The 27,967-nt window shown below is 40.4% G+C and overlaps 1 protein-coding gene across 4 annotated transcripts in view; it reads right to left on the bottom strand.

The window, feature by feature from the left end:
• LOC139766950 (pseudouridylate synthase 1 homolog) overlaps positions 1 to 27,532 on the bottom strand; it is a 150,477-nt gene extending 122,945 nt beyond the window's left edge. Inside the window, exons 1-4 of one of the 4 annotated variants that reach the window (XM_071696021.1) lie at positions 27,276 to 27,532; positions 21,511 to 21,675; positions 13,837 to 13,996; positions 11,753 to 11,919 (exon numbers count right to left, since the gene is read on the bottom strand). In XM_071696021.1, coding sequence (XP_071552122.1) covers positions 11,753 to 11,919; positions 13,837 to 13,996; positions 21,511 to 21,652 — 469 coding nt within the window. In that variant the 5' untranslated portion in view covers positions 21,653 to 21,675; positions 27,276 to 27,532. Of the gene's footprint in view, positions 1 to 11,752; positions 11,920 to 13,836; positions 13,997 to 21,510; positions 21,676 to 24,547; positions 25,215 to 25,446; positions 25,466 to 27,275 lie in introns of those variants that run through there. The other 3 variants (XM_071696022.1, XM_071696020.1, XM_071696019.1) reach the window with 3 other exon arrangements.
• Positions 27,533 to 27,967: the final 435 nt, after the last annotated feature.

The raw sequence follows: 27,967 nt of genomic DNA, 5'->3' as shown, positions 1-27,967 counted from the left end.
AGCAGAGGCAAGAAAGGATATAAAGAGGAGATATAATTGTGAAAATTAGACAAACCGCAATAATATCTATGGTAATGAAGAATAGGAAATGAAATTCACTCACAAGGAATCACAGCTTTGCGGTGAGAGGTTTTGTAAAATTTACAATGAAGGAGTAGAAGCATGGGTACCTCAAACCTTAAATACAGAGGGAAGGATTCTATCATACTTCATTGCTGTCTCCCACAATAGCGAGGTAGCAAAAGTAAACAGACGAAAGAATTGCCCAACCCACCCACATACAAATGTAAATACATAAACGCCCACACATGCACATATACATATCCATACATTTCAACGTATATATACATATGCATACACAGACATATATATACATACACATGTACATAACTCATACTTGCTGCCTTCATCCATTCCCATCGCCACCCCACCACACATGAAATAGCACCCCCCTGCCCCCTGCACAAACGAGGTAGTGCTAGGAAAAGACAACAAAGGCCACATTTGTTCACACTCAGTCTCTAGCTGTCATGTCTAATGCACTGAAACCACAGCTCCCTTTCCACATCCAGGCCCCAAAAAACTTTCCATGGTTTACCCCAGATGCTTCACATGCCCTGGTTCAATTCACTGACAGCACATCGACCCAGGTATACCACATCGTTCCAATTCATTCTATTCCTTGTACAACTCTCATCCTCCTGTATGTTCAGGCCCCAATCGCCCACAATCTTTTCCATCCATCCTTGCACCTCCCACTTCTCCTCTTTCCCTCCAACTCTGACACATATATCCTCTTTGTCAATCTTTCCCCACTCATTCTCTCCATGTGACCAAACCATTTCAATACACCCTCTTTTGCTCTCTCAACCACACTTTTTATTTCCACACATCTCTCTTACCCTTTCATTACTCACTCGATCAAACCACCTCACACCACATATCGTCCTCAAACATTTCATTTCCAACACATCCACCTTCCTCAGCACAACCCTATCTATAGCCCATGCCTCGCAATCATATAACATTGTTGGAACCACTATTCCTTCAAACATACCCATTTTCACTCTCTGAGATAACGTTCTTGCCTTCCATACATTCTTCAACGCTCCTAAAACCTTGACCCCCTCCTCCACCCTGTGACTCACTTCCGCTTCCATGATTCCATCCGATGCCAAATCCACTCCCAGATACCTAAAATACTTCACTTCCTCCTGTTTCTCTTCCTTCAAACTTAGATCCCAATTGACTTGTCCCTAAACCCTAATGAACCTAATATCCTTGCTCTTATTCACATTTACTCTCAACTTTCTTCTTTCACACATTTTACCAAACTCAGTCACCAGTTTCTGCAGTTCCCCACCCAAATCAGCCACCAGTGCTGTATCATCAGCAAACAATAAGTGACTCACTTCCTAAGCCCTCTCATCCACAACAGACTGCATACTTGCCCCTCTCTCCAAAACTCTTGCATTCACCTCCCCAAACAAATCAAACAACCATAGAGACATCACGCACTCCTGCCGCAAAACAACACTCACTGGGAACCAATCACTTTCCTCTCTTCCTACTCAAAGAAATGCCTTACATCCTCAATAAAAACCTTTCACTGCTTCTAACAACTTGCCCCCCACACCATATACTCTTAATACCTTCCACAAAGCAACTCTATCATATGCCTTCTCTAGATCCCTAAATGCTCCATACAATTTCTCACATATATTCTTCAAAGCAAACATCTGATCAACACATCTTCTACCACTTCTGAAACCACACTCCTCTTCCCCAATCTCATGCTCTGTACATGCCATTACCCTCTCAATCAATACCCTCCCATATATGTCCAATGAACACTCAACAAATTTATACCTCTGTAATTTGAACACTCATATTCATCCCCTTTGCCTTTATACAATGGCACTATGCATGCATTCCACCAATCCTTAGGCACTTTACCATGATCCATACATACACTGAATATCCTTGCCAACCAGTCAACAATACAGTCAACCCCATTCTTAATAAATTCCATTGAAATACCATCCAAACCTGCCACCTTGCCAGCTTTCATCTTCCCCAAAGCTTTCACTACCTCTTCTCTGTTTACCAAACCATTCTCCCTAACCATCTCACTTCGCACACCACCTCGACCAAAACACCCTATATCTGCCACTCTATCATCAAACACATTCAACAAACCTTCAAAATACTCACTCCATCTCCTTGTCACTTCACCACCACCTGTTTTTACCTCCCCATTAGCTCCCTTCACCGATGTTCCTATTTGTTCTCTTGTCTTATGCACTTTATTTACCTCCTTCCAAAACATCTTTTTATTCTCCCTAAAATCTAATGATAGTTTCTCACCCCAATTCTCATTTGCCCTCTTTTTCACCTCTTGCATCTTTCTCTTTACCTCCTGCCTCATTCTTTTATACATCTCCCAGTCATCTACACTACTTCCCTGCAAAAATTATCCAAATGCCTCTCTCTTCTCTTTCATTAACAATCTTATTTCTTCATCCCACCACTCACCACCCTTTCTATTCTGCCCACCTCCCACCTTTCTCATGCCAGAAGCATCATTTGCGCAAGCCATCATTGCTTCCCTGAATACATCCCATTCCTCCCCCACTCCCTTTACATCATTTGCTCTCACCTTTTTCCACATTGGATACACACTGGAAAAGACACAATAACACTCTAGCCAGCTAGCATATGCAAGGTATAACAAAGCACGGAACGGGTACAGAAGGATGAAAAAAGTTGGAAAAAAAGAAACTTTGAACAGAATATTATGGGACACAGCAGGAAATAATTCCAAAACTTTTCTATGAATTCATCAGAAGTAAGCTGTCATTAAGGAGCAGCTAATCAGCCTAAGGGTTTTACAGGGGCAAAATTGTAGAGGATGATATCTTAAGGATATGTGAGGAACTGAATAACCAGTTAAAAAGTATTTCAAAGTGCAAGTCACTATAGCCCCAGCTCCAGTTAGATGGAATGGGAAGGCTTTGGAAATAACTGGAATATCTACCTGTGGGGTCTGGATGTGGATAGGGAGCTGTGGTTTTGGTGCATTACACATGACAGCTAGACAATGAGTGTGAGCGGATGTGGCCTTTTTCATCTGTTTCTTATTACTACCTCGCTGACGACAAGGGTGGTGATGCTGTTACTTGTGGGGAGGGGTGGTGCCAGGAATGGATGAAGGCCAGCAAGTATGAATATGTATATGTGTATATATGTATATGTATGTGTGAGTATTGTATGTACATATGTGTATATGAGTGAATGGGTCTTTCTTCATCTGTTTCCTGGCACTACCTTGCTAATATAGGAAACAGCAATTGAGTATAATGTAATAAATAAATGAAGAATCTACAAAATATGCTAACAAAATACTAAAAGGGCTTGACTCATACAAGGTTCACAGTACTGATGACATGTCACAATATGTGCCACAGATAAGTGCAGATACACTGGATAAAGCACTTGATTAACTGTTAAAGTTGTCACTAGAGAGAACCAGAGTGCCAAGGCAAATGTAATATGTATAGAGAAGAAAGGAGATGGTAATATGTATACATAAGAAAGGAGACCGGGAACAGGCACTGAACTACATCAGTCTCATAAAAAAGTTTGGTGTATAAGGTGGAAAAGTTTATTAGAAAGCATGTGGATGACTTTCTACAGGGGAAAAATTTTCTTGAACGACTCTCTACAAGGGGAAAAATTTCCGAAGTGAGAGACAGCATGGTTGTAGGAATAGAGGTCATTGGTAAATAACCTCTTAGAGTTTTACAAAATAGTGACCTCAGTCCTGGATAAAAAGGATAAGCTGGACTGACTACCTGTATCTAGAATACCAGAAAGCATTTGACACTGTATTGCATAGGAGACTGATGAAGAAGCTGGATCACCAGGCGGGAATAAGGGGAAACTCCTAAGATAGAAAAAAGGAGCCTCTGGAAACACTGCACTAGCGTTGTCCTCAGCCAGTGGCCTGTCAATCCAAGCGTGCAATATGCACAAAAAGTGAGAACACCTTAAACATCCACTGCCCAAGGCTTCAACACCTTAACAGCTACCATCAGAAACAGGATAGGATGCACAGTAGAGAAGCTCTAGAGTGCACTGGACAAATACCTATCAAGTGCACCAGGACAGCCAGGCTGTAAGGGCTATGTAGGCCTGAGGGCTGCAGCTCCCAACAGTTTGGTGGACCAACAACTAATCTAACAGCCTGGGCCCAGTCAAGGTTGTGGGGGTGAAGAACCTCTGAAGACTGCACCAGGTATGCATCTAGTATACCTAGAGCACTCATATTTGTAGATAATACAAAGATGTGGTATACCAGGGTCAACGTGCTGTCAATGGACTGAATTACGGCATGTGAAACATCTGGGGTAAACCATGGAAAGGTCTGTGAGGCCTGGATGTGGATAGGGAGCTGTGGTTTCAGTAATGCTGCTTCCTGTGGGGCAGGGTAGAGCTGGGAATGGATGAAGGCAAGCAAGTATGAATATGTACATGTGTATATATGTATATGTCTGTGTATGTGTATGTACGTGTATGTATATATGTAAATGTTGATATGTATAAGTATGTATGTATAAGTATGTATATGTAAGTTCATGTATATATACATGTGTATTTGAGACGACGGGTCATTCTTCATCTGTTTCCTGGTGCTAACTCGCTGATGCAGGAAACTGTGATCAAGTATAATAAAATAAAGGGAAAAATAAGCAGTAGTTGCTTGTCAAGAGAAACTGTATCTTTACTGGCTAAAGAATGTGAAAATTATAAGTAGTAGTATGAGTGTAATCATAATTTAGAACCAACAGTTAGGTGTATAATATTGTAACACTGGTATGCATTACTGCCTATCAGTAAATAAATATGATGTGAAATCCATTCTAAATTATATCTGCGGTCATGTAAGCAAAATTCACTCCTATATGAACAAATAAAAATCAAGAAATAGCCAAAGACGCAAAAGAAGCAACTGAAGAGGATGAAGAAGAGGTAAGTCAAAATAATTTAGTATACTGAGTCCTCGCTTTATGCGTGATCACTATAAGTGACTTTGCTATAATGCAAAGAACCTTCTTCTACCAGTCTCTTTTTATGCAGTCAAAATTCATTACTATTTGGGTGTGTACTATAGAAAGTGTGCCAAAACTTCAGTGAGGGCTGGCGAGTGGAGTAAGTGTGGGTTCTGGGAGGAGAACACCATGTTCCCATCAACAGGTCAGTCTCACAATTACCTCTATTGTGTGTGGATCTGTGCTACTTGTGTGATTTGGACTTACCTGCTAAAGTGATTTTCCTGCAAACTGCTGTATATGTGTTTGTTGATATGACATCCAAATATCCTGCAACAACTCCTACCCCAGAATCAGCAGTTAAATGGAAAAGAACCTCTGACCTTAAAAACGAAGCTGGAAATCTTACAACATGGTGCTGCTGTTGAGTAAGCATCAGTGCCATAGAAAGTGTGCTAAAATTTGAATGAGGGTTGGCAGATGAAGTAAGAATGGGTCCTGGGTTAGAAAAAATGCTAGAAATCTTACAACGTGCTGATACTGGTGAGGGAGTATCAGGGAGATAGAAAGTGCGCCAAAACTTCAGTGACATTGGCAAGTGGAGTAAGTGTGGATCTCGGGTGGAATGCACCACATTCCTGCCAGCAGGCCAGTCTCAATTACCATCACTGTGTGTGGATCTGTGCTACTTGTGTGATTTGGGTATACCTGCTAATGTATTTATTATGTAACCATGGAATAACATCCCCCTCCCCCTCGTGTGCAAGGTAGCGCTAGGAAAAGACACCAAAGGCCCCATTCATTCACACTCAGTCTCTAGCTGTCATGTAATAATGCCCGAAACCACAGCTCCCTTTCCACATCCAGGCCCCACACAACTTTCCATGGTTTACCCCAGACGCTTCACATGCCCTGATTCAATCCATTGACAGCACGTTGACCCCGGTATACCACATCGTTCCAATTAACTCTATTCCTTGCCCGCCTTTCACTCTCCTGCATGTTCAGGCCCCGATCACTCAAAATCTTTTTCACTCCATCTTTCCACCTCCAATTTGGTCTCCAACTTCTCCTCGTTCCCTCCACCTCAGACACATATATCCTCTTGGTCAATCTTTCCTCACTCATTCTCTCAATGTGCCCAAACCATTTCAAAACACCCTCTTCTGCTCTCTCAACCATGCTCTTTTTATTTCCACACATCTCTCTTACCCTTACATTACTTATTCGATCAAACCACCTCACACCACATATTGTCCTCAAACATTTCATTTCCAGCACATCCACCCTCCTGCGCACAACTCTATCCATAGCCCATGCTATGGAATTATGTTAATACACATTGCTTGTTTACATTCATTACACCTACATTATCCTATGAACATTAAAGTCAGATTTCTCATTAAATTATTGTATTGAAACCCTAAAATGCACAAAATTTTCATAACCATGCACTACTGCATTTCGATTAACATCAACATGCACCACATTCTTTTCCATTTTCATTTATCATAAAATTCAGAGGTCAATAAACAGGTACTTCCAGTCATAAACATATATCAAAACATTTATTTTCTAAAATCAACTATGACTGCAAATGATGTGGTGTTCACATGCACTTGTCTGATCATGCATCCTCTTTGATGTAAATAAACATTATGGTGTGTTGGCCTCCTGCATTTTCTTCCACTCTTTGACTCTTGACTTAAATTCGCTGTATATTTGCCATATCATAATGGATGAAGTCCTATAAAATGTATGAGGCAGTCTACTTACATGTGACTATAATCTATAACGTGTCAAGTAATACACAGAACAGCACATGAAAGAAAATGTCCCAAAATATTTCCCAAGAACATATTCCCACCCTTTTATAAGCATTAAATCTAAGGTTTATTTGGCTTCATTTAAAGAAGTTTTACACACAGTAATATTTTTCAGGAATGTTTTTTTTTTTTTTTTTTTTTTTTATACTTTGTCGCTGTCTCCCGCGTTTGCGAGGTAGCGCAAGGAAACAGACGAAAGAAATGGCCCAACCCCCCCCCATACACATGTACATACACACGTCCACACACGCAAATATACATACCTACACAGCTTTCCATGGTTTACCCCAGACGCTTCACATGCCTTGATTCACTCCACTGACAGCACGTCAACCCCTGTATACCACATCGCTCCAATTCACTCTATTCCTTGCCCTCCTTACACCCTCCTGCATGTTCAGGCCCCGATCACACAAAATCTTTTTCACTCCATCTTTCCACCTCCAATTTGGTCTCCCTCTTCTCCTCGTTCCCTCCACCTCCGACACATATATCCTCTTGGTCAATCTTTCCTCACTCATTCTCTCCATGTGACCAAACCATTTCAAAACACCCTCTTCTGCTCTCTCAACCACGCTCTTTTTATTTCCACACATCTCTCTTACCCTTACGTTACTTACTCGATCAAACCACCTCACACCACACATTGTCCTCAAACATCTCATTTCCAGCACATCCATCCTCCTGCGCACAACTCTATCCATAGCCCACGCCTCGCAACCATACAACATTGTTGGAACCACTATTCCTTCAAACATACCCATTTTTGCTTTCCGAGATACTGTTCTCGACTTCCACACATTTTTCAAGGCTCCCAAAATTTTCGCCCCCTCCCCCACCCTATGATCCACTTCCGCTTCCATGGTTCCATCCGCTGACAGATCCACTCCCAGATATCTAAAACACTTCACTTCCTCCAGTTTTTCTCCATTCAAACTCACCTCCCAATTGACTTGACCCTCAACCCTACTGTACCTAATAACCTTGCTCTTATTCACATTTACTCTTAACTTTCTTCTTCCACACACTTTACCAAACTCAGTCACCAGCTTCTGCAGTTTCTCACATGAATCAGCCACCAGCGCTGTATCATCAGCGAACAACAACTGACTCACTTCCCAAGCTCTCTCATCCCCAACAGACTTCATACTTGCCCCTCTTTCCAGGACTCTTGCATTTACCTCCCTAACAACCCCATCCATAAACAAATTAAACAACCATGGAGACATCACACACCCCTGCCGCAAACCTACATTCACTGAGAACCAATCACTTTCCTCTCTTCCTACACGTACACATGCCTTACATCCTCGATAAAAACTTTTCACTGCTTCTAACAACTTGCCTCCCACACCATATATTCTTAATACCTTCCACAGAGCATCTCTATCAACTCTATCATATGCCTTCTCCAGATCCATAAATGCTACATACAAATCCATTTGCTTTTCTAAGTATTTCTCACATACATTCTTCAAAGCAAACACCTGATCCACACATCCTCTACCACTTCTGAAACCGCACTGCTCTTCCCCAATCTGATGCTCTGTACATGCCTTCACCCTCTCAATCAATACCCTCCCATATAATTTACCAGGAATACTCAACAAACTTATACCTCTGTAATTTGAGCACTCACTCTTATCCCCTTTGCCTTTGTACAATGGCACTATGCACGCATTCCGCCAATCCTCAGGCACCTCACCATGAGTCATACATACATTAAATAACCTTACCAACCAGTCAACAATACAGTCACCCCCTTTTTTAATAAATTCCACTGCAATACCATCCAAACCTGCTGCCTTGCCGGCTTTCATCTTCCGCAAAGCTTTTACTACCTCTTCTCTGTTTACCAAATCATTTTCCCTAACCCTCTCACTTTGCATACCACCTCGACCAAAACACCCTATATCTGCCACTCTGTCATCAGACACATTCAACAAACCTTCAAAATACTCATTCCATCTCCTTCTCACATCACCACTACTTGTTATCACCTCCCCATTTACGCCCTTCACTGAAGTTCCCATTTGCTCCCTTGTCTTACGCACCCTATTTACCTCCTTCCAGAACATCTTTTTATTCTCCCTAAAATTTAATGATACTCTCTCACCCCAACTCACATTTGCCCTTTTTTTCACCTCTTGCACATTTCTCTTGACCTCCTGTCTCTTTCTTTTATACTTCTCCCACTCAATTGCATTTTTTCCCTGCAAAAATCGTCCAAATGCCTCTCTCTTCTCTTTCACTAATACTCTTACTTCTTCATCCCACCACTCACTACCCTTTCTAAACAGCCCACCTCCCACTCTTCTCATGCCACAAGCATCTTTTGCGCAATCCATCACTGATTCCCTAAATACATCCCATTCCTCCCCCACTCCCCTTACTTCCATTGTTCTCACCTTTTTCCATTCTGTACACAGTCTCTCCTGGTACTTCCCCACACAGGTCTCCTTCCCAAGCTCACTTACTCTCACCACCTTCTTCACCCCAACATTCACTCCTCTTTTCTGAAAACCCATACTAATCTTCACCTTAGCCTCCACAAGATAATGATCAGACATCCCTCCAGTTGCACCTCTCAGCACATTAACATCGAAAAGTCTCTCTTTCGCACGCCTGTCAATTAACACGTAATCCAATAACGCTCTCTGGCCATCTCTCCTACTTACATAAGTATACTTATGTATATCTCGCTTTTTAAACCAGGTATTCCCAATCATCAGTCCTTTTTCAGCACATAAATCTACAAGCTCTTCACCATTTCCATTTACAACACTGAACACCCCATGCATACCAATTATTCCCTCAACTGCCACATTACTCACCTTTGCATTCAAATCACCCATCACTATAACCCGGTCTCGTGCATCAAAACCGCTAACACACTCATTCAGCTGCTCCCAAAACACTTGCCTCTCATGATCTTTCTTCTCATGCCCAGGTGCATATGCACCAATAATCACCCACCTCTCTCCATCAACTTTCAATTTTACCCATATTAATCGAGAATTTACTTTCTTACATTCTATCACATACTCCCACAACTCCTGTTTCAGGAGTATTGCTACTCCTTCCCTTGCTCTTGTCCTCTCACTAACCCCTGACTTCACTCCCCAGACATTTCCAAACCACTCTTCCCCTTTACCCTTGAGCTTCGTTTCACTCAGAGCCAAAACATCCAGGTTCCTTTCCTCAAACATACTACCTATCTCTCCATTTTTCACATCTTGGTTACATCCACACACATTTAGGCACCCCACTCTGAGCCTTCGAGGAGGATGATCACTCCCCGCGTGACTCCTTCTTCTGTTTCCCATTTTAGAAAGTTAATACAAGGAGGGGAGGATTTCCGGCCCCCCGCTTTCAGGAATGTACCTAATATATTGAATGAGATGACCCAGTATATCAAAGTGTTACATAATAACTAGTTTTCTTGTTCTGTTTCAAATATATTCATAATCTTTCTTTATTTACCATTAATCAAGTTTCATTCTCTCTTATGCAAAGAATATTCATCTAATCAGTAACATAAAGGGCCCAAAGGAGTTTGTTAACATGAAATCTACTGTCAAGAGAAAAGTCAAGAAGCAATTCTAATGAGAATAAAAAGCAAATACAAAAACAAACATCCATAATTATGCAGTAAAAATTTCTATCATGGGACATACAACAAAAAGGTCTGCATAGCCAATATTGACATGATTATGCAAGGATTGAGCCCACAAGAGCACTTGAAGAATAGAGAAATGCTAATAAAATGAATGATACAAGGAAATTATCAGGAAGAAGGAAGGATGCAAAATTAAGGCATGAGGGTTGATAACAGGATATGGAGAGGATGGAAAAGCATTAACAATAGGATATGGAATAAGTGAGATGGCTGGAATAACAGAAATAGCAAAATAAGAAATACAGAATGCAGATTAAATGAAAGACTGGGTCAAAGGCATGATAGACACAGAAATTAAAATAAGATATAAATCAGGTGCAGAAATGAAAACAAGCATGTAAGTCATCATTTAGAAAAGTGCTGATGAAAATAGCTATAAACCTACTAATCCAAAAATCGAAAACATTTAAACAAAAAATGCAGAGTAAATGAAGTACAAACAAAAATATTATGATGGTAGTAATAATGAAACCAAACTCAGTAATAAAGAAATTCAGCTCAAGGGGAAGGTAGAAGAATGGTTTTAAAGTGTCCTAGGAATAAAGTTTGGGTTAGTGTGAGGGGAAGAGCAAGGTGAGAGTGGAACTTCTACTGAAGAAGAGCTGTGAATGCATTCATGTCAGTGAAAATGAAAGTGGATTAGTGTTGATGCACCTGGTAGCAAGAAGAGTGAGGAGGAGAGAATGTTTTGGGAGGAGTCTAGCAAGTGCATCAGCAATTTTGATGCAAGGGATAATGTATCAATAATGGGTGATCTGAGTGCAAAAGCAAAAGATGTGGCAGTTGAGAATATAACTGAGAAACATGGGATACCTAGTGTGAATGAAAATGGTGAACAATTTGTGTTGAGTGCTAAAAAAGGACTGGTCTATATCTACATATCTACTCTGTTTCTGCGGAAATATTCATTGCCCCATCCCACTCTGTCAGCTGACTTTTGCCTTCAACCACATCCAACTGAACTCTGTATTACCTATACCTTAAACTCATGAATCAGAAAGCAAACATCAACTCAAGTCCACTTTCCACATGTTCTTCAATTAGCTTTGAGAGAAATGTTAACAACCTTACTTAAAGTACCAGAATGCAATCCTGAATTCTAGTTTAGCCCACGGATAATCACATGAAAGCATAAAGTCCAACCAAGTTTCAAGAGTACGAGGGAAAACACTGAAAATTTCATATCTATTACTTACGAAGAGAAGCAGACACCAACAGTCTAGCTGCAGAAACACCTTTGTCTGTTCGAGAAACTCGTTGAAAGTAAAATAACTGTGGAATTTTGTATTCTTCCTCTGTAATCAGGTTCGCTGCAAGCATGGCACCAAGCAAATCATTTTCTATACTTCTGAAATATTCATTCCTGAAAACACACAGAAGCCTCATTATGGTTCAATTATTTTCATTTTTCATATATCATACTTAATCGCTGTCTCCCACGTCAGGGAGGTAGCGCAAGGTAACAGATGAAAGAATGGCCCAACCCAACCACATACACATGTATATACATAAACGTCCACACACGCACATATACATACCTATACATTTCAATGTACATATACATATACATACACAGACATATACATATACACACATGTACATATTCACACTTGCTGCCTTTATCCATTTCCGTCGCTACCCCGCCACACATGAAATAGCACCCACCCCCCCGTCGTAGTGCTAGGAAAAGACAACAAAGGCCACACTTGTTCACACTCGGTCTCTATCTGTCATGTGTAATGCACCAAAACCACAGATCTATATCTACATCCAGGCCCCACACACCCTTCCATGGTTTACCCCAGATGCTTCACATGCCCTGGCTCAGTCCATTGACAGTAGATCAACCCTGGTATACAAAATTGTTCCAATTCACTCTATTCCTTGCACGCCTTTCACCCTTCTGTATGTTCAGGCCCCAATCACTCAAAATCTTTTTCACTCCATCTTTTCACCTCCAATTTGGTCTCCCGCTTCTCCTCTTTCCCTTCACCTCTGACAAATATATATCCTCTTTGCAAATCTTTCCTCACTCATTCTCTCCATGTGACCAAAACATTTTCATACACCCTCTTCTGCTCTCTCAATCACACTTTTTATTTCCACAAATCTCTCTTACCCTTTCATTACATACTCAATCAAACAACCTCACACCACATATTGTACTTAAACATTTCATTTCCAACACATCCACCCTCCTCTGCACAACCTTATTTATAGCCAATGCCTCACAACCATACAACATTGTTGGAACCACTTTTCCTTCAAACATACCCATTTTTGCCCTCCAAGATTACGTTCTCGCCTTCCACACATTCTTCAACACTCCACAACCTTCACTCCCTCTCCCACCCTGTCACTCACTTCTGCTTCCATGGTTCCATCAGCTGCTAAATCCACACCCAGATATCTAAAACACTTCACTTCCTCCAGTGTTTCTCCATTCAAACTTAGATCTCAATCAACTTGTCCCTCAACCCTACTGAACCTAATAACCTTGCTCTTATACACATTCACTCACAACTTTCTCTTTTCACACACTTTTCTGAACTCAGTCACCAATTTCTGCAGTATCTCACTCGAACCAGCCACTAGAGCTGTATCATCTACAAATAACAACTGACTCACTTCCCAGACCGTCTCATCACCACTGCATACTTGCCCCTCTCACCAAAACTTGCAATTACCTCCCTAATTACCCCATCCATAAACAAGTTAAACAACCATGGGGACATCACACCCCTCTCCTGCAGACTGACATTCACTGGGAACCAATCACTCTCCTCTCTTGCTACTCATACACATGCCTTACACCCTTGGTAAAAACTTTTCATTGCTTCTAGCAACTTACCTCCCACACCATATACTCTTAAGACCGACCTTCCACAAAGCTTCTCTATCAACCCTATCATATGCCTTCTCTAGATCCATAAATGCTACGTACAAATCCATCTGTTTCTCTAATTACTTCTCATACACATTCTTCAAAGCAAACACCTGATCCACACATCCTCCTAAAGTGCATACTTGCCCCTCTCTTCAAGACCTTATACTTGATCCTGTTTCCTCTGCTAGAAATTTCCCTCCTATCTTCATCCCTATTCAAATCAATGTCTCTTCCAATTTTTGATGCTATTTGCTCTTTGTGATACCCATCATCCTCCCACTGATTTAACACCTCATCCTACCTAGGAAAACGGCATCCTCCTGCATCCCTTATTCTTTCAGTTTTACTACTTCTTTCTCTCATTTCTTTGCTATTTTAATAAATACAACTTACTTTTGCATGCCATGATAGCCCTTGCCACAGAATGAGAGGAGCAGAGCAAATTTCCTTCTCTGTACTGCTGGAGTACTAAGATCAGGCACAGGATCTAGCTTGATGTGTTTTACCTGAGCTTCCATCACATCAGGCTGAGATACCTGTTTCATACTTAAACCTGCAGGGGAAAAAAAGTTAACAAAATTAATCAAACTTATTAAAAGAGGTCCTGAATCATATATTTAGGAAAGATTTTGCAATGCCCCAATTTCCATAAAACCATATCAATTCAAGGAATTTTTCTTCTGAATCATTGTGCATGATATGGTTGTCCTCTTTTTTTCATACTTGTTCGCTGCTTCTCGCATTAACGAGGTAGCATAACGAACAGATGAAGAAAAGGCCTTATTCGCTCACATCCATTCCCTAGATGTCATGTTCAACGTACCAAAACCAAAGCCCCCATCTACATCTAAGTCCACAGACTTTTTCATAGTTTCCCTGAGCTGCTTCACATGCCCTGGTTCAGTACATTGACAGCATGTTGCCCCTGTTGACCACACTGCTCCAATTCACTCTATCCCATACACATCTTTCACCCATGTCCTTTTAGTTGATTAATAAAAATCTTCAACAAACTCCTATATCTATTTTCCTATCATATTCACCTAAATCAAGAACAGAAATTTTCCAATATCCTGAGCTGGGATCTCTGAGAAATCATCCCTAAAAATTCTAATACTATCTGCAAACCATTAAGGACTAAATATCCAGACAGACTCTATCAATTTTTTCATACTTGTTCACTATTTCTCATGTTAGCAAGACTTCACCAAGAGTACATGAAGGAAAGGCCCCATTTGCTTACAGCCACTCTCTAGCTGTCATCTATGTCATTAACATCTATCACTGTTACCCAATTCCCAATTTGATGTGGTGGATCACACACATCCTTAACTCAATGCCTAGTGCAGCAACATGAAAAATGGGACCTTAAAACTTTTAAATGTCTCTTCCTCTTTCACTTTCCACATTAAATCAATCCATCAAGGAAGACCAATGTCTCTAAATACATCATCTCTACAAACAAAATACTTACATTATGTCTGATCTCCAGCCTCCTCTAGCAACTTAATCTGAAATCTCCTTCGCCTAATCAATTCCATCTCTTCCAATCTACTGCTTCTCCCTGTGCCTTCTACTGTATCACTAAATATCTTCTTGACCAACTTACTCTATTGAAAGTTCTGTGACAATAACATCCTAGAATTTTCATACAAGTACCTTTCTAATTATTTCTTTACACCCTAAAGACCTCTCACATCCTCATTTTTCACTCTATCTCCAAACTCTAACCATAAATATCCTCAACTATATGTTGAAAATGCATTCCTGAAAATGCAAGATGAGCACAGATAATACACAATGAAACCTAATTTACCATATGATACAGTGGTATAAGGGAGTTACAGTCCTTGGGGAGATTTTTCATCATAATTTTCACAAAAAAATAATATGAATAAAATGTCAACAAACATACTATGCAGACTGGGCATATTATCAATCTGAGTACTTAAACAAAAAATAAAGTACACAATACTGTATTCAAGTATAACATAAAATACTTATCTGAAATGGTTAGGAATCTTAGATGTTGAGGCTAATGATGGGGGTGTGTAAAGATGGCAGTGTGTAAAGAGAAGGTCAAGCAGAGACAGTATAACATCTACCCTAGTTCTTGTATGCTCTGTGACATGTTGATGCAGCAAGCTCTCCAGTATATTTTCAAGGTACCTATGTCCCCATGACTCAGCAGCTCCAAGGGAATCTAAGCTCTCCCAGTCGATTAGCTGAAAGTTTTTTGTGTGATCAATGACAAAATCCAGTTTTATAATTTGTTACTCAGTTCTGAAGTGCCATTTTCCAGTGTCTACTCTTTTTCTTACATCAAAAGTCATCAAATCAATCTTTAATCAAGCCAATTGTCTGTCTTCTGCAGCAGGCAATCATCACTACCTGGACTACTATGCCTTCAAACATGCCTAAAACCTTCACAGATAGTGACCTCTCTTTCCACACATTACTCAATGCTCTCAAAATTTTTGCCCCCTTATCCACCCAATGACTTACTTCAGCTCCATGGTTCAATTCACTGTGCCATGTCCACTATCAGGTATCTGAAACACCTCCCTTTCTTCAAGTTTATTCAGTTCAAACTCACAACCCAACTAACCTGTCCTTCTCTAGTGCTAAACCTAATAATCTTATTTTCATCCACATTTACTCCCAACTTTCTCCTGTTGCACACTCCCCCAAAGTGAGAAAGAAATTTCTGCAGTTTCTCAAACAAATCTGCCACCCATGCCATACACACACACACACACACACACAAGATGAGAAAAAAGGAGAGATAGCTAGTATGTTTGAGGAAAGGAACCTGGATGTTTTGGCTCTGAGTGAAACGAAGCTTAAGGGTAAAGGGGAAGAGTGGTTTGGGAATGTCTTGGGAGTAAAGTCAGGGGTTAGTGAGAGGACAAGAGCAAGGGAAGGAGTAGCACTACTCCTGAAACAGGAGTTGTGGGAGTATGTGATAAAATGTAAGAAAGTAAATTCTAGATTGATATGGGTAAAACTGAAAGTTGATGGAGAGAGATGGGTGATTTTTGGTGCATATGCACCTGGGCATAAGAAAGATCATGAGAGGCAAGTGTTTTGGGAGCAGCTGAATAAGTGTGTTAGTGGTTTTGATGCACAAGACCGGTTCATAGTGATGGGTGATTTGAATGCAAAGGTGAGTAATGTGGCAGTTGAGGGAATAATTGGCATACATGGGGTGTTCAGTGTTGTAAATGGAAATGGTGAAGAGCTTGTAGATTTGTGTGCTGAAAAAGGACTGGTGATTGGGAATACCTGGTTTAAAAAGAGAGATATACATAAGTATATGTATGTAAGTAGGAGAGATGGCCAGAGAGCGTTACTGAATTACATGTTAATTGATAGGCGCACGAAACAGAAACTTTTGGATGTTAATGTGCTGAGAGGTGCAACTGGAGGGATGTCTGATCATTATCTTGTGGAGGCGAAGGTGAAGATTTGTAGGGGTTTTCAGAAAAGAAGAGAGAATGTTGGGGTGAAGAGAGTGGTGAGAGTAAGTGAGCCTGGGAAGGAGACTTGTGTGAGGAAGTACCAGGAGAGACTGAGAACAGAATGGAAAAAGGTGAGAACAAAGGAGGTAAGGGGAGTGGGGGAGGAATGGGATGTATTTAGGGAAGCAGTGATGGCTTGCGCAAAAGATGTTTGTGGCATGAGAAGAGTGGGAGGTGGGTTGATTAGAATGGGTAGTGAGTGGTGGGATGAAGAAGTAAGATTATTAGTGAAAGAGAAGAGAGAGGCATTTGGACGATTTTTGCAGGGAAAAAATGCAAATGAGTGGGAGAGGTATAAAAGAAAGAGGCAGGAGGTCAAGAGAAAGGTGCAAGAGGTGAAAAAGAGGGCAAATGAGAGTTGGGGTGAGAGAGTATCATTAAATTTTAGGGAGAATAAAAAGATGTTCTGGAAGGAGGTAAATAAAGTGCGTAAGACAAGGGAGCAAATGGGAACTTCAGTGAAGGGGGCTAATGGGGAGATGATAACAAGTAGTGGTGATGTGAGAAGGAGATGGAGTGAGTATTTTGAAGGTTTGTTGAATGTGTTTGATGATAGAGTGGCAGATATAGGGTGTTTTGGTCGAGATGGTGTGCAAAGTGAGAGGGTTAGGGAAAATGATTTGGTAAACAGAGAAGAGGTAGTAAAAGCTTTGCAGAAGATGAAAGCCGGCAAGGCAGCAGGTTTGGATGGTATTGCAGTGGAATCTATTAAAAAAGGGGGTGACTGTATTGTTGACTGGTTGGTAAGGTTATTTAATGTATGTATGATTCATGGTGAGGTGCCTGAGGATTGGGAGAATGCTTGCATAGTGCCATTGTACAAAGGCAAAGGGGATAAGAGTGAGTGCTCAAATTAGAGGTATAAGTTTGTTGAGCATTCCTGGTAAATTATATGGGAGGGTATTGATTGAGAGGGTGAATGCATGTACAGAGCATCAGATTGGGGAAGAGCAGTGTGGTTTCAGAAGTGGTAGAGGATGTGTGGATCAGATGTTTGCTTTGAAGAATGTATGTGAGAAATACTTAGAAAAGCAAATGGATTTGTATGTAGCATTTATGGATCTGGAGAAGGCATATGATAGAGTTGACAGAGATGCTCTGTGGAAGGTATTAAGAATATATGGTGTGGGAGGCAAGTTGTTAGAAGCAGTGAAAAGTTTTTATCGAGGATGTAAGGCATGTGTACATGTAGGAAGAGAGGAGTGATTGGTTCTCAGTGAATGAAGGTTTGCGGCAGGGGTGTGTGATGTCTCCATGGTTGTTTAATTTGTTTATGGATGGGGTTGTTAGGGAGGTGAATGCAAGAGTTTTGGAAAGAGGGGCACGTATGAAGTCTGTTGTGGATGAGAGAGCTTGGGAGGTGAGTCAGTTGTTGTTCGCTGATAATACAGCGCTGGTGGCTGATTCATGCGAGAAACTGCAGAAGCTGGTGACTGAGTTTGCTAAAGTGTGTGAAAGAAGAATGTTAAGAGTAAATGTGAATAAGAGCAAGGTTATTAGGTACAGTAGGGTTGAGGGTCAAGTCAATTGGGAGGTAAGTTTGAATGGAGAAAAACTGGAGGAAGTAAAGTGTTTTAGATATCTGGGAGTGGATCTGGCAGCGGATGGAACCATGGAAGTGGAAGTGAATCATAGGGTGGGGGAGGGGGCGTAAATTCTGGGAGCCTTGAAGAATGTGTGGAAGTGAGAACATTATCTCGGAAAGCAAAAATGGGTATGTTTGAAGGAATAGTGGTTCCAACAATGTTGTATGGTTGCGAGGCGTGGGCTATGGACAGAGTTGTGCGCAGGAGGGTGGATGTGCTGGAAATGAGATGTTTGAGCACAATGTGTGGTGTGAGGTGGTTTGTTCAAGTAAGTAATGTAAGGGTAAGAGAGATGAGTGGAAATAAAAAGAGCGTGGTTGAGAGAGCAGAAGAGGGTGTTTTGAAATGGTTTGGGCACATGGTGAGAATGAGTGAGGAAAGATTGACCAAGAGGATATATGTGTCGGAGGTGGAGGGAACGAGGAGAAGTGGGAGACCAAATTGGAGGTGGAAAGATGGAGTGAAAAAGATTTTGAGTGATCGGCGCCTGAACATGCAGGAGGGTGAAAGGCGGGCAAGGAATAGAGTGAATTGGATCGATGTGGTATACCGGGGTTGACGTGCTGTCAGTGGATTGAATCAGGGCATGTGAATCATCTGGGGTAAACCATGGAAAGTTGTGTGGGGCCTGGATGTGAAAAGGGAGTTGTGGTTTTGGGCATTATTGCATGACAGCTAGAGACTGAGTGTGAACGAATGGGGCCTTTGTTGTCTTTTCCTAGCGCTACCTCGCACACATGAGGGGGAGGGGGATGGTATTCCATGTGTGGCGAGGTGGCGATAAGAATAAATAAAGGCAGACAGTGTGAATTGTGTGCATGGGTATATATGTATGTGTCTGTGTGTGTATATGTATGTGTACATTGAGATGTATAGGTATGTATATTTGCGTGTGTGGACGTGTATGTATATCCATGTGTATGGGGGTGAGTTGGGCCATTTCTTTCGTCTGTTTCCTTGCGCTACCTCGCAAACGCAGGAGACAGCGACAAAGCAAAATATATAAATATAATAATATATATATATATATATATCCCTGAGGACAGAGGAGAAAGAATACTTCCCACGTATTCCCTGCGTGTCATAGAAGGCGACTAAAAGGGAAGGGAGCGGGGGACTGGAAATCTTCCCCTCTCATTTTTTTTTTAATTTTCCAAAGGAAGGAACAGAGAAGGGACTGGGTGAGGATGTTTCCTCAGAGGCCCAGTCCTCTGTTCTTAACGCTACCTCGCTGAGGCGGGAAATGGCGAATAGTATGAAAGAAAGAAAAGATATATATATATATATATATATATATATATATATATATATATATATATATATATATATATATATATATATTCCCTTTTGTCCACGAGGAAATGAAACACGATAAGTCACCAAGTGCACTTTTGTATAATGATCACATCAACTGGGAAGATACAAGAAATAACAGTCAGTTGATATACAAAGAAGAAATACAGCTAGAACACCATTTGGTAAACAAGTGACTACCCGAATAGAGGTCAGGTGTGTTCAAGTCTGTCAAAATGCATATCATAAAATCTATTACATGGAAAAAAATGGGAACTGTTCACAAATCTTATCAACAATTTGTTACAATTCTTTGTGTATTTAATAAGAGATTCAATGATATTTCTAGTGCTACATGAATTAGAGTTAATAACTGTGATGTCATTACTCCAGTCAATACAATGATCATAATTTTTAACATGATAAAACAAGGCATTTGATTCATGTACTGTTCTTATACTACATCTATGTTGCTTAAGTTTAACAGAAAGATCCTTACCAGTCTGTCCAATATAAATTTTTTTACATGATACTCTATAAACATTTTTGCAAAACTTTCTCATGAGTTTGTGATTAAAATATTCTTTATAGTACTGTTGTTGCTGAAGGCAACATTTACATTACAGGATTTAAGCAATTTTGGAATAAAGTAAAATCATTACTAAAAGGGAGAACTAAAAGGTTCTTGGGGTCAAGGGGAGGTTTCAATTCACATCTACAAAATGATTTCTTTACCCACTTAAGGGATTTATCAATGAAAGATCTAGGAAACTTTAACTTGGATCTAATAGAAGATATCTTCTCATACTCATCATCAACTCTGGACTACATATACATAATGCCCTAGGAAAAATAATGGTAACATGTCTAAATTCAGAATATACAGAAAACCTATCAATGTATGCTCATACATACATCATTACTTGGCTCAACATGATAGAGTTAAACTGTCATCATTCCAGTCTAAGATAGGGTTGCGCAAATGAGGGTGGATGTGTTGAAAATGAAATGTTTGAGGACAAGATGTGCAGTGAGGTGGTTTGATTAAGTAATGAAAGGGTAAGAGAGATGTGCTGTAATAAAAAGAGCATGGCTGAGAGAGCAGATGAGGGTGTGCTGAAATGGTTAGGACACATGGAGAGAATGAGTGGGGAAAGATTGACAAAGAGGATATATGTGTCAGAGATGGAGGAACAAGGAGAAGCAGGAGACCAAATTGGAAGTGGAAGGATGGAGTGAAAAAGATTTTGAGCAATAGGGGCCTGAACATAAAGGAGGGTGAAAGGTGTGCAATAGAGTGAATTCGAACAACAGCGAACAACAACTGACTCACTTCCCAAGCCCTCTCATCCAGAACAGACTGCATACTTGCCCCTCTCTCCAAAACTCTTGCATCCATCTCCCTAACAACCCCATCCATAAACATATTAAACAACCATGGAGACATCACGCACCCCTAACACAAACTAACATTCACTAGGAACCAATCACTTTCCTCTCTTCCTACTCATACACATGCCTTACATCCTCAATACAAACTTTTCACTGCTTCTAGCAACCTACCTCCCACACCATATACTCTTAACACCTTCCACAGAGCAACTCTATCATATGCCTTCTCTAGATATATAATTAAAAATAGATGCAAGGACAAAATCAGCACTTACCTCTAAGGATTAATATAACATTATTGTTTCTATCCTTTACGGAAACCACTGTAGAATCTGCTAGGGACTGGTGCCAGATTCCAGTGGCACGAGAACACTGGCATTTTGCCAGCCATGGTATCATACAACAAGCTAATCTCATTAAATTCTTACATCTTGTAAATCCTGAAATGCCAAGAATCAAAGAATAAGTACAGTATATATGGCAAAATGTATACTTCTGACCAGCAGAATTTTTAACTTAAATAAGTACTCAAGACCACATCTAAACTAATTCAACCTCTCCTTTTTTCTCACCTACTCAAACTACATTCAACTTTTAAACTAAAAAGCTGTATTCTTTTGATTTTCCTTCAGTTATTTTCTGGATATTTCCACATTTCATCCTCTTCCATACCCAATGTCCTCCTATGAAACATATACCTTCTCTACATTCCTTGAATGAGCCAGATGGCAACTCTCCTTGCATCTTACAGGAGTGTGCCTCAAGCTAGTTCAAAATCGTATCTATCTATTTATCTATCCATATCTCTGCCACCTGTTCCCTTCTGGAACTTCCATCAAGGAAGTGGCCATGGAAAAGAGTCTCATTTATCCCTGTCCTTACATGCCTCCCTCACATACACCATGCCATGTATTCTTCCACCGCTTCTCTCTCAGGCATTCTTCTAATCCATTTACCCATGCCACAGATGGTCTTCCTCTCACACCAAACTCTATACTTGTACTATCATACACTCTCCTTGTAAACTCCCAATCTTGCATTCTTTCCACCTATTACCATGGTTGCTAATAGGTTACTGAGGCATTAAGGTGGCTATTCATCCTTTACTCAGCTTGCTATCTATGGTCAACCAAAAGATCCTATGATGCTTGTGGATATGAACTTGTAGCAAGAAACTACATGTTGAATGGCACCAATGGCATATAAAAAAGAACCAAATGGATTAAAGAAGCACAAAGAACAAATAGAGAAGGTCCATATAAGGCAACAAAGATGGTAAAAGAATAAAAAGAGTTCAGTTATAAAAGAAAGAAGAAGAGGTAACTTTATTACAACCTTCAAGTTTCTACTACTGTTTTATGAACAGTTCTTCAAAAGGTGCAACGACAAAACAACCAAAGGCCATTAACAGAAATTAAGGAAAAGACTTGTTAGAAACGATACACAATCAAAATCTCAAAGTCCCAAAGAGATTCTAAAACCTGTATGATAGAGGAGACATTTCAAAGGATGGGATCCCAAGAATTTAAACTTCCTTCTTCATATTACAAAAAAGTAATTACATAATTCAGGACCATGAATAGTGTAGTTGCATAAAAAAAAATATATTTCTATACTATATATTAACTGTACTATTCAAAATTACAGTAACTTTCAGCTGTAAAGGTAGTTTAAATAATGTTTCCATGGGTTCTGCTGACTTCTAAAAGTCTTTCATCTTGTACATTATTCAACCCAACATTTTCCCCACCTACATAATTCTCACCACTATTACCTTATTCATCCTCTGATAATAAGACAGAATCATGTTGTGCTACTCTACTTCTGTTCTATAAACACTACACTACCATTGTAAAACAGTATCACTCATATTGCAAATATGTATCATGTAATAGTATGGTGTTCCCAAACTAGTGCTTACCCTAAAGATATTATTAAAGATAGACTATATCAGGTAAGTCTACTTAAGGAGAGATAAGTACAGGGGAGAAGAGTCACTGGTCCCTTATTATAATAATGAACAATAAAGGTGTAAGTATGGAAGTGAAGAAAGGATTAGGGGACGGCATAGTCCTCCTGACCCTAACCTATACAGCCCAGACATGGACCTAGAATGAGTCACAGGGGTCAAGATTCCAAGATGTGGAAATGAGTTATGTGAGAGGAGCATGTGGTCTGACTAGAAGAAATGAAGAAAAAAATGAGGGGGTATGTCATGGAATACAAAGAGACTGAATTGTGGATTGGTAGAGTGGATGAAACATAATACTTTGGGATGACTTGGGTATGTGGAAAAAATGCAAGATGGGAGTTAACAAGGATAGTGTACGACAGTATAATCAAAGACCACTTGTGATATGGGGAAACAAAATGAAAGAGTTAAGCAAAAGAAATGGTGGAGGAATACATGGAATGGTGTCTTCGAGGGAGACATGTAAGGAGAGGAATAAGTAGAAACAATTTTGCTGTGACAACTCTGATAACTGGAGTTCCTAGAGGGAATGGGCATCAGGGATAGATAGACAAATAGACAGATAGATAGACAAAACAGATTGACAGATTTAAGCACGATGGAGCAGCAAAGGCAGGATAAATGCTGAGCAGCAAGAGAACAAGGCAGGGATGGGCAGTGTTGGGCAAGGTAGTGCCATGACAGACCAAACCAAGATAATGCTAAGGTAAGTCAGGGTAAGACTGGGCCAGAACAAGTTAGGGAAAAGCCATATCAAATTAGGGTAGTCCCAGGAAGGAATACAGGGTAAAACAGTATCAGAGCAGGCAAACCCAAGGAAAAGCTAGGCTAAGCCAAAGCAAACCGGTTGACCAAGATTAAACGTAAAGGTTAGTGGGTTTGTATAGGTTTAAGTATCCACAACAGGCAGGTACTTATTGAATATGGGTTTAAATTCATTGTAGTTCACATGTTATGGATGACTACTCAATTCTAGGGCAATTCTCAGCCTAAAGAAGCTTTGTCTTATCTAGTCTACATATCTTTACTGAATAAGGTTACTACATTTTCTCTAAATACACTGTGATTTAGTTGGATTACACACCTCTATCTATCTTCTTTAGCTATCAAAATTTAAAGTCTCAAAGAGGCTCGACCTGGTAAGGATTGTGGACCAGTAACCCAGGGTAACAGTGCAGTAAGTTGGTTATGGTATGAACATCCGATAATATAAAGTCCTTAAAATCTGCACAATTGCTGATGAATAGAAGAAACGAGTGTTCTTTGCATGTTAATTTTGTTAAATTCCAATGATTTTAAGTAAAACCGGAAAGAAAAGTTTTGATACACACAGGACTTACCTATGTTTATTGCCATTTGAGCTTCTTTCCCTTCTTAACCAATATGTACGAAACTACAAACATGAAACAATTGTAACTGTTGGGAAGCTGTAAGCCTTCAACCCATGTTAAATCGCCTTTGTATCAAAGGCACCATTTTCTGTTACACTGACTCACTATCCTTTTCACCAGTATCTACAGTGATGGGCAGTTACCAGTTGATTTTTGGTTTCATTGTTCCGCCTTTTTTTCATTAATATACATTGTGTATTTTTTCGGGTAGCTGGAACGGCATGGGCAACTGAATACACGATAAAGATATATAGGGTAACACTTTTTTATACACTTCGACTTTCAAAAATTTCATGTAATTCTACATCGGGAGTTACAATTTCATTAAACGAAAGACGTATTCTTCTACATATGGAAGGACAGTTAACATTTGACCGTAAAATCATATAAGTGACGACCATGGGTACATCATATGGCTGTATCTATTCATGTTGTCATCATTATTCCTTAGTATCATCAGCCTTGACACTTCATTATTGATGATACAAATCACACTCGCAGCTGCAGCACCTGGCAATTGTAATTACAGCATTCTGCAAATTACATTTTACTTCACACTGAAATCAAGATGACCTAAGCGTCGACTGCTCAAGAGCTCAGAGCCAGCCACCTTCGACCTCATTAAACAGAAGAGGTCACTTTCGACTTTAGCGACAGGAGTCCCAGCTTCTTTTCGTCTTGAAGCAATACAAGACCGTTTATTCTCGTCCCTCCCACCATTCAATAGCTCTATCTGTACAACTCATTCGCGACCTGACCAGTAATCTGGGTATCACCGAGGGTGAAAGAGTGACGCAGTCTCTGGCTGATATACAAGAACGTAAACCACCATCTTGATTGTCTCTTACCACAAGCCTCTAAATTCAGGAACCCTTGGGGGACTCGCCTCCGTCAGTATCTGCTCGCCTTGTGACTTCTGAATCTTTACATTTCTCGGCAGAACTCTATGGTGCCTCGTCCAACACGACACCCTTCGGCAGGACTCACCTGTGACAGCACCAACGCCTCGTGTCGTGATACGGTTAGACCTACGGGATTTGCGGTTCCGCATCCTCTTCACTCACAAAGACATGTGCCCACTTACAACTACCTCCTACAGAATCTCCATGATGATGATTCAGCAGCCACATCTCTTCCACGGATGCCAGCCTCATTTTACGCACTTACACCAGTACCAGATCTGCCAAGCCTGCCTTGACCATCTAACTTACCTTATTTGACCTCTTCCTACCATAATCCCATACCATGAGGACCAGTGTTTCCATATAGTATTTCTACACAGAAGAAGCTTTAAACTTTAGAACATCTAAAATTCCACTCCCAATTTAATAAGGTAGATTAGGTGTACAAAGCCTACAGACTGAAACATACGAGTTCACACAATCACATCCTCAATCCACGATCAGTGTGAGCATCCACACACCGGTTTTCATTCATACCATCACTATCTCTCAAACTTCTTCATTTGAAATTTCTTTCACTAATCAGCTGACACATTACATCTAACCATCTTATAAGCGATCTAACTTCGTTATGTAATTTCTACCAATTCATCGTCTGGCTTAATTGGGTGGGTAGTTACCCACATACATAAAGATTTCACCCACATACCAAATAAAAAGGGGGCATTTCGCCCAAATGTATATGCAGTATATGCATTTAACATTTCCTTATTAATAAGAGTGGAACAATTAACCATGTATGTACATACCTCTCTGCAGCAAGACTAATGAATGAGCATACATATAGATCAACATGTTCATTTGATCTGATCTGTGTAATTTGTTATCAAATACATGAATAAATCTTATCTCAATAAAGCTGTCTTGATATTCGGTCTGCTTTTTAATACACCCCAGTATATCTTCATTAGTATATCATCTGTTATGCATTTAAAGTGATCATTCCATCCTAAAGTACTTTCATCTATGCACCTTTCTGACGACATGATACCACATAACCTTCTCACATTTTCATTCTGTCTTTTAATCCTTGCTACGGGTGTTACCGGACTCAGCCTTCATGAAGCTAAACTGTAAACGAGGTCACAGGCGAGGCTGTATCACTGAGCAGACGAATAGTACATTCTCTTCAAAGAGCTCATCCATACGAGGCCATCATTCCCCCGATTTTGACTACCACAGCCTTAAAGCTGTATGAACCCATGTAAAAGATTCTGGGCTTAGATGATCAGGACTTCATACACAAATTATCTCATTCTACTGCTCTTACTTATTACTATCCTGAACTATATCACTTGGAGTCACATTACTATTATATTCTTACAAAACTGATTCAAAACTTATCATAACTTCCAGTTCTTTACCAAGCAAAGTGATCTTCAGCCTTATCACTCTTTTTGCAAACCCGCGTCTTTCATTCATGTTCACTTTCAGCATCCACCTCATACATATGGCATCGACCGACCCATCATCATGAACACATTTGATTTGGCAAACACCACAGTGTTACCGACATACAACAGCTGCAGCAAACTCTTCCTTCATTTCTACATTGTTACATGGCACAGTACACAATAAACCCACCTAACCCTGACCTTTATCAAGTTTCCAACGATAATTTGGCTGAAAGGATCTGGCAACGGCTGCCGATTTCGGATAGGGAAGCAGGAGGCTCCTTGGGAATGCTGCACCGGCGACTGCAAAATAGTGAGTACCTGGATTGCAGGAGGCTTCAGAGGCGCTAGGGATGCAAGAGGTGCCGCGCCCGTGGCTGGAGGTCCATGATTGTTACAAATGCTGCTCGTGACGTGTGGAGGCGAGGTCCCATGCGATTCCTGCTGAAGGTGGGCGTTGGAGATGAGGCACCACAATGAAAGTTGCCAGAGTGACGAAATGTTAGGAATAACGGTGGGATATCTACTGACCGAAGTGGTACACTTGTGTAGTGGTGAGTCAACTGCCTGACTGACACCCTGCTACCAGCGACATCGAAAGCTGGTGACGAGGATTAATATGTAAGGGCAGATGTATCGGTTAGGCCACTAAACACATTTTTTTTTTCTGAGGATGATTAGGTCAGCTGAGGTTATAGCGTGTCACCCAATCAATGCGGACGTCATTAAGGCGACCTTACATCACTATAGATTTTTTTTTTTTTTTGAGATGCATTGATTTAAATTGATTACATGACTTATTGGCCTTCAGACAATATTATGTACTGGTATATGCTCAGGATACTATTATTATGAGTACTTCTCCGTGATTGTCTTTTGTTTACTGTTCCTGTACTTTAAAGTGGGCTTTTGTGTTATGATTTTGGTCATGAGTAAACAAGCAGACGCTTGGCTGGATGTGTCTTATTATAACCTTCGAACACGTTTAAGTTACTATTTAGTTTCGAATTTAG

Source organism: Panulirus ornatus, chromosome 4, assembly GCF_036320965.1.
Source record: "Panulirus ornatus isolate Po-2019 chromosome 4, ASM3632096v1, whole genome shotgun sequence".
Lineage (NCBI taxonomy): Eukaryota > Metazoa > Arthropoda > Malacostraca > Decapoda > Palinuridae > Panulirus > Panulirus ornatus.
Note: the sequence above shows the minus strand (reverse complement) of the source record. Positions and strands in the feature narration are given on the sequence as shown.